The 8,250-nt window shown below is 54.1% G+C and overlaps 1 protein-coding gene across 1 annotated transcript in view; it reads left to right on the top strand.

Moving 5' to 3' along the window:
• Positions 1 to 8,250, top strand: part of TBX4 (T-box 4) — a 29,221-nt gene that overhangs the window by 9,596 nt on the left and 11,375 nt on the right. Inside the window, exons 5-6 of the mRNA XM_021718945.1 lie at positions 3,343 to 3,462; positions 4,642 to 4,789. Coding sequence (XP_021574620.1) covers positions 3,343 to 3,462; positions 4,642 to 4,789 — 268 coding nt within the window. The remainder of the gene's footprint in view (positions 1 to 3,342; positions 3,463 to 4,641; positions 4,790 to 8,250) is intronic.

Below are 8,250 nucleotides of genomic sequence, written 5' to 3'. Positions count from 1 at the left end.
GCGAGAGGGTGCGGGCGGGCCCGATGCGGGTGGGGCAAGAGGGCTGGGGTTGGGGCGCCGGGAGAGGCCCCGGGGCGCCGGGAGCCGGTGAGGGAGAGGGCTCGCCGGGCGCCCCGAGCGTAGCGTGCGGGACGGCTTCACCTCTGCGCTGGTGGCGTGAGCCTGCGTGTGACACAGGCGGCCAGTCAGCGCCTCTCTTCTTGGTTCCCTCCCACCCCGCTGAGGCGTTGCTTCCCTCATAGGGTGTTGGTTTTCAGGTGCACTTTATGTCATAAATCACTGAAACAATTGACCCCTCACTCCATCATTTAAGATGTTTCATTCGAGAGGCAGAGCCCGGAGGAAGCCACAACTCCCAAACCCAGTCTGGCCTCGGTGGCCCGAGTCATGCCATGCTGGTGGACACCCCCAAAGCAGGCATCTAGGCTCCAGCTTTACTCCCCTCAGGATAGCAGAAGCCTATGGAGGGCCGTGAATTGTCCCCTCAGCCTGGGCAGGAGGTAGATGGAGTGGGCAGAGGTGTGGCCTCACCTTCACACTCGGTCAGTCCTCCACCCTGGGTGGACCCTTCTTCCTTCTGGAGCCACCCAGGTGGGGAAATGTTAGTGTCTAGTAACTCGCAGAGCATGTTCTGCATAGCCCAGAAGCTGTCCCTGCACTGGACTGCCAGGGACCTGTCTGGCTGTTTCGTGAAGGCAGTGGAAGTTTCCGAGCCCTGGCAGGTTCAGCCTGGTAGAGCAGAGGGCTTTTGAACTCCCCATTCAGACTAGATCTCCACCCTCCCAGCTTCTGAGGGCTGCTGCCCTAGGAAGAGGGGAATTGGTGGGCAGAGGAAGCAAGGCTTGGAGATGCTCTCCTTTCCTGCTCCAATGCCGGCAACACCTCCTGGAGGAGGCTGTAATCAGCCAGGAATTTGGTCTATGGTCAGCTTCCCAGAGGGACCAGATCACAGGACACCAGCTCCGGGTCTGGGGAGGCAGGGCTCCTCAAAGGCCTTCTAGAAAGCACTTAGTCATTGTCAGCCTGGCCTCCCGATCTGCCAAGATGAAGCACACCCAGTAGGGTAGAAGAAGGGGAAGGACAGGGCCCCTCAGCCTCCTCTCAACCCAGGCTATGGAGACTGGCAGTGTGGCAGTGAGCCATTTATTCCTGGCTCCCTGTGGACACTGGCCTGTAGGAAAGACATGGCTGCCCTGTCTGTTGCCACCTGGAATGACTACAGGAGAACCAGGATAAATGCTGGCCACTAGTGCCAGGCTGGTCCAGGCATGGCCAGGGCTGCCCCATTTTGTGGCAGTTTCTTTGGCAGTTACAAAATGGTGGCCTGGAGGGGACAGAATTCTTGGCCTTCCCCCAGGGAGGGGGAGGCAAAGCAGCGGCTGCCCTCCCACTTCAGCTACAGACCCACCAGGAGAGAGGCAGGGCCAGGAAAGGGTGGTGCAGGCTCCAGCTGTGCCCCCAGGCCCCACAGGGGGGCTGGGAGGCAGGAGGCAGGGTTGGGTTCTGAGCCCCCTCACTTCCCCCCATTCCTGGAGAGGGGGTGGGGTGGACATTTGAAAACGCTTTCAATTGACATCTGAGACAAATTCTTCCACACGGTTTATAAGTCCCTAGACTTGCAGCTAGAACTTCCCTCCTCCCTGCAGGCACGCACACATCCACACATGCGCACTCACACTGAGTGCTCACATGTGCCTGGGTACACCCACAGCACACAGACCGTGTCCCCACCCTGTGGTGCACTGGCTTCCCCTCCAGCAAGAGAGGGCACAGACTAGTCTGGGCAAGGCCAGGCCTGCGTGGAATTGAACCCTCTGCCTTAGGGTGCTGACCTGGGTTTGCTGTAGGGGCTGCCTGCTTGTGGAGGCCTTGATCCTTTCTAGAAGCCCTGCCCTGTCCAGGTAAGCTGGTGCCCCTTTGATAAAAGGAGGGACTCTACCCATCTGTTTGAGGTGTCTGGGACAGCATCTCGTGAGGGGCTTGTACTGTCTTGGGTTAGTGAGAGACAGAGGCCAGCTGATGGTGTTCCTGGAGTGGACCAGCTGGGCATTATCACCACTCAGGGGCCTGGATTCCATTTCTCTTAGTGTCTTCAATCAGGTTTAGATCCTGCTCCTCTTGGGGAACACTTGTGGAAGATCAGCTAGGGGGTGGCGAGGGGTGTCTGAGGAGGATTGTGAGGAAGTTTTGTTCTTTCCCTCTGGTGAAGTCCAGTGTCAGGGACCTGGTGACCAGGGGAGGGAGCTGTGCTCCAGCAGGTCTGTGTACATGCTGTAATGTGTGTGAATATGTGGAGGGGCCTGGGGAATGTTCCCTAAGTCTCCGGGTCCTGGACAGCTTCAGCATGGGCTGCGTGAAATGGAAAACTTTGTTTTTTCATGAATCCATTTTCCTAGAAGTAGGTTGTACCACTTCTCCACTTGTTTTGTGGAGGGTGGAGTGGAACAGGGGGTCAGTGGTAATAGTCGTAGATCGACCCATTTACTCCACATAGCGATCTGTGAGATAGGTAGTAATACTATCCTTGTTTTAGAAATAAGGAAAACAAGGAAGAGGGGGAGATTCAAGCAAGCTGCCCAAGCCTCACAGCTTATGAGCAGCAGGGCCAGGCTGTGGACCATGGCAAAGGGTTTCAGAATCCACACACTTGCTCTCTTATACACAAGGCTCCTGGACCGACTATCTCCTGAAACCTAGCTAGGATGCACAGATACAGGTGAGGCATTCACAGCGGGAAACATCCCTGCTAGACACAGCGAAAGAATCCAAACCTAGCAGTTTTCCACAGCAGTCTCCTGTTCTCCTGCAAGTTGGTTTAAGACCTCAGGGTTACCATGGAGACAGGACCCAGAGGAGACTTCTCATTGTTATGGAAACAGCTGACAGGGGTTTCCAGGTCATCTGCCCCAGCCCCCTCTAATTGCACCCCAGAACTTTTATTGTGTATGGGCTGGCAGAGGACAGGAGGAAAATTAAGGCATCCAGGTTGGTGTCAAAATCCACTCTCAAAATTCTGACCATGGTCTCTGTGCTTTAACTGCTTACAGCCCCTAGCCCCAAATCTTAGGGAGAGGGGAAGTGAGTCTGAGAAACTGGATAAACTCTTTCCCTAGACACAGACTGATGGCTGCAGGGGCTCATTGGAAGTGGCTAGTGCAGCTCTCTCCCTCTGCAGCCAAGGAAGAGGGGGATGTGAGTGGTGCAGGTCACACGGCTGTGACTGGTGCCAAGATTGTTTGCTGAAAGGGCACTACCTGTTCAAGACCTTCTGCCCCCTTGCTCACTCTGTGCCATCTCTCCCGATGCTCTGTCCACCTCCGCCTTACTCCTTGGCTCCCCCAGGAGAATGTTCCCCAGCTACAAGGTGAAAGTCACAGGTATGAACCCCAAGACCAAGTACATCCTGCTGATTGACATCGTTCCTGCGGATGACCATCGCTACAAGTTCTGTGACAACAAATGGTAAGAGGCCTGGGACGCTCACAGCATCATCCACCTTCTCTCAACTGCCCCTACTCATCACACCTCCTCCACCCAGTGTTTGGCCCAGGGAGTCACCAGCTAGTCTAAATGCCTGCCCAGATCTGCAGCCTGGGGTCCCCTGCCTGGAACTAGCACTGTGGAGGGTCAGCAAATGTCTGCATACCCGCTGCAGGTGGTACTGCAAAACCAGTTGCAGTATTGGGATGTTAGGTGGATTTCAAGAGTCTATACTCTTCCCACCGCCATGGGCAATCAGGACCTGCTGACCGTGCTGTCAGGTGATGCATCACGAACACCAAGCAGATTCAGATTCTGTCAGTGTTTCACTGGGAGGAAGATAGGAACAGTTTCCTTGGGGACTTTAGGAGCTAGGGACATTTCCTGCCCTGTGGGGACAGTCTCCTGTTTCTTCACTCACTTCTTTGTCTCCTGCCATCTGACCAAGTGGGGCTACTGCCCAGAGGGTTGGTGATAGGACCCCTTGGCAAGGGACTGGGGGACATAGGCGTGTGGAGGTACAAAACCAAACTGGAGCCAGGTAAAGAAATGCTGGGCTACTTTTTCCGAGGCCAACTCTTTAGTACCCTGCTGCCTCTAGAGCTCAGAACAGCATGAGGAGAGAACAGATGACCAGAATGCTGGGCTCCGTGGTGGGTGGGCAGTAGAGCCAGCACAGATTAGGCTGAGGAGGCAGGATTTGATGGTCAGGTCCTGGCAACAACCTTATCTCTATTTCTTTTCTCTCTCTGGGCTACACTGGAACTCAGAGCAGGCTCTGACTGAGGGGAGAGATACCAATGAATTTCTTACCACTATTTTGGGGGCAGAAATTTGAGCATTGTCTAGGTCCTCTGAGAAGCTCCCTCCAAATAATATCTTTAGGTTTAGCTCCAGTCCTTCAGATAAATGATTGTTTCCTGTAATCTCCCTTTCTCTTTCTACTGCAGCAAAATAAAAGAGGTTCAGAACTGCTCCCCTATCCTCAGCACTCTCTCCTCTGTCCCTAACCCCTACCCCTAAAGTCATGGATTGACAGTGTGATGGAACCAGCAGCAATTTTTTTTCTCCACTTAATGGAGGCTTGCTCTCAGAGGGGACAGGGAACTTGGCTTCCCCAGACCCCAAGGTAATCACCTTCTCTGTCTGCTCTGTTGGCAGGATGGTGGCAGGGAAGGCTGAACCAGCTATGCCAGGGAGGCTGTATGTCCACCCGGACTCTCCTGCCACGGGGGCCCACTGGATGCGGCAGCTGGTCTCTTTCCAGAAGCTGAAGCTCACAAACAACCACCTAGACCCCTTCGGCCATGTAAGGACAGGGGCTTCCTGGCCTCAGGAGATGAGTCCTGGATGGTATTGGAAGTGAGACAGGTGGGATGGGGATGGGGAGAGTCCACTCTTGGGATCCTGCTCCAGGTTCTGGCACTTGCCAGCCAGTTTGTGGAAGGGGCACATGTCTATGAGTCCTGCAGATAGCTGTGCATCCTTCCCCTGCCACTTACTGGTTGGGTAACCCTGAGCAAGTGTCTTAGCCTTTTTGAGCCTTAGTTTCCTTGTCTAGAGAATGGAGATGACCATGTGTACCTCTCATGGTTGTGAGACTTAAATGAGAGAATATGCGGGAAGCACCTTGCTCATAGGAGGCTATAAATAAATGGCCACCATGACAACGATGATGACGGATCAGATCTCTCAGTGTCAGTTTCCCAAAATCTGGTCTTGCTGAAGCCTAACACATGACATGTGAACCGTTTTGAGACAGAGTCGCGGATGAGTTCTGAAGCCCCTCTTTGGCGTGTACTGTCTGTCTGGCCTGACAGTCCCCACCTCTGAAGGAGAGGCCTTGCCCTGTCAGCTCCTGCCTGCTCTGACCTGGAATCTGGCTCTCACAGAAGAGATTCTGAAGCCCCAGGGATGCTGCAGCTGACGCCCCATCCAGGCTGCCCAAGCTCATTCTTTCCCCATCTGGCCCTGGCAGGCCCACAAAAAGGAGATTTTTATGTGGAAATTTTTAGCTCAAGTGAGTGGCACACAGAAGTCTGGGAACCTGGTACTATCTGCCAGGGCACAGGCCCCACTCCTTCAGGCTGTCCGTGGTTGCTGGGGAAGTTTGGGGTAGGGGTGGGTGGAGCGAGGGTGTGGTGGAGGCCGCTGGGATGCAGGTATATCCCTGTTTGAGACTCCAGCTCTGTTTCTGACAGCTGTGTGCAAATCAGGATTTTGTGTAGCTCCTCATGGAAATGCCAGCAATGCTTCTTTTCTGGTTGACTGGTATGTAGCTGGTAAGCAATTCCTAGTTTTAATTTCTCAGTCTGTTCAGTTCTCTTCTAAGTCATTGGTGATCTATAAACAAGCAACTTGGAGAATGCTTAATGAACATAATCAACTTCTGACTGATCTGCTTTGCAAGTCCCTATACTGCATTTCCCATCTTGGGCAGGCAGATGCCCAGTGCGAAGGGTGAGTCTAATCCCACCTCCTGGAGCACCAGGGTCTTTCAACTGAGAGGCTGAGGGGCCTTCTGGGTCTTCCTGGACACCTTTCTGGCCAAGACTTTGGTTCCGGTCAACTCCTATCTTACCTTCTCTGCTTAGCACCAGCCTCCAGAGAGGGCCTCTGTGCTAGGAGGCTGAGGAACCTAGTCCACAGGCACAGTCTCTGCCCACGGCTAAACACACGCAGACCCCATAGAGGTGAGGACAGAGCTTGGCGGGAGCTGCATCTTTGGGTGGCCAGAAGTACCTAGGGATCAAAGCTCTAGAGAGGGTTTTGGACACACACAGACTTGTTCTCATGGTTCCCAGCTGCAGGGATGCCTCGGAGGACCTTCTGCCTCCCAGAGCCCTGCAGAAAGTGAAAGGGGAGGGGGTCAAGGAAGGAAATGCTAGACCTTCTTTAGGAAGTAGAAGAGAGGAGTGCTGGCCCTCACAACCCAGCAACAGACTTTCCTAGCCTGGATTACCCCTTTGGTAGCCCTAGCTGGGTATGTACGGGGTTTGGAATAACCCTGCATATAGTCTTAAGTCTGGGCCAGTGAGGCTGCTTGATGGACTTGTGACACTGGGGTGCCGCTGGCCACACTTGCCATTCCCATCTGGGGCTCCCCTCTCCTTGGCAATGGGGATACTCCCCATATGAACTCAGCTTTCTCCCTGGAGGAATGGGACACAGAGCATCTTCCATCTCCCTTCCTTCTCACATTCACCTGGTAGCTGCATATATTGGCTACAATAGCCCCTGTGGGGTGGAGGGCAGAGGTGGCTGTCTTGGACCCAAGGCTTCTGCTTCCTAGTCCAGCACTCTGGGCATCTCCACCTGCCTTTCTGTACTCAGGGCTCTGGCTGTCCCATCTTCTCCTGTTTGGAGCATCACTGAAGAGGGAGCAGATTCTGGCCTTGCAGCAGTGCCTAAATCTCTGCACAATGGGCAAAGCAACCCATTTGGACCTCAGCTTTCTGCCCTTTGGCCTGTGGCAATGGAGTGGTGAGAGCCCATCAAAGGATGAAGAAGTTACCTTCTTGGCTTCTCAGTGCAGGAGCCTGGGAAAAAGCCATCTTGTATTTGCCCCAAACAAGCCCTTCCTTCTGCACAACTCACTTCCACATTTTCAGTTTTCTCTAAAAGCCTCTAGGACTCTAGGGACTTTCTCCAGCCAAATGGACTCTGGGCTTTTCCCGGGGCTCCTCACAGCATCCCAGGAGCTTTTCAAGCTGCCTCTCCTTGGCAGCCTTCTCCCACAACTTCTGCCCAAAGGGCTTGGCTCTCTCCTCTGGAACAGGACCAAACCCAGGTGTGAGCTGGGACTGCTGCCATGGGAAGCCACTGAGAGTGGCTGTGGTAGCATCTTGGGGTCCACCAGGTGGATACAATGTCCTTCTAGCTGGGAGATCCTTGAGTCTAAGCCACCCCATTTCCTCATCGCAAGAAGTGAGTAGGGGTGGCTGAGAGGCCATGTGTCTGTATGCCTGTACATAAAGGCCTCAAGGAGAAGAGAGCCCTGGTTTTGGGGGGTGTGGAGCAGCTATTCTGGGATAATCTGCATTTTACTAATTGTTCTGTCATCAGGACTCCCTTCCTCCATGTATGCTGCTTTTCTCTGTTTTCTAAGGAGCCAGGAGAAGGGTCCGGGGTCCCAGTGAAGACCTGGGCCTAGCAGCCTGTCCTGTGTGTCACGTGGGGCCCTGTAATAGGACCCCTCAGACCACATGGCCAGAATCTCCTAAAAGACAGTACTGGACTCTGACTAGATGACTCCTTGTGGGTTTTTGCTGTCAGACCAGGAAAGCCCTCACAGCAAAAATTCACAAGGAGTTTTCTAGTCTGAACCTTGAAGGGTAGGTTCGGGGGTAGGTTCAGGGTCCGACCAACAAACAGGATCTGGGAGTGAGCCCAAGGCCAGTGGCTGGGCAGGCAGCAGGGGCGGAAAGGATCATGGGAGCTGGGGCCGGATAAGCTGCCTCTAGGTAGCCTAAGTTCAGCTCCACTTGTGCTTGTTTTACTGCCAACAAAAGTTACCTGCACACCTTCCCCTCCTACCTGCCACCCCCTCTGACCTCCAGCAGGACCCTGTGCCAGTGACCCTGTGATGGGTAAAGAAACTTTTCCCCTCACCTTTCTGCCTCTCTTCCTCTTTTTTTTTTGAGCTGGAGTCTCACTGTGTCGCCCAGACTGGAGTGCAGTGGCCGCTCCCGGCCACTGCAGCCTCGACCTGCTGGGCTCTGGTGATCCTTCTGCCTCAGCCTTCCAAGTAGCTGGAACTGCAAGCGTGTG

This window comes from Carlito syrichta, unplaced genomic scaffold (assembly GCF_000164805.1).
Source record: "Carlito syrichta isolate Samal-C Ts95f unplaced genomic scaffold, Tarsius_syrichta-2.0.1 Scaffold314028, whole genome shotgun sequence".
NCBI classification, from domain to species: Eukaryota; Metazoa; Chordata; class Mammalia; order Primates; family Tarsiidae; genus Carlito; species Carlito syrichta.
Note: the sequence above shows the minus strand (reverse complement) of the source record. Positions and strands in the feature narration are given on the sequence as shown.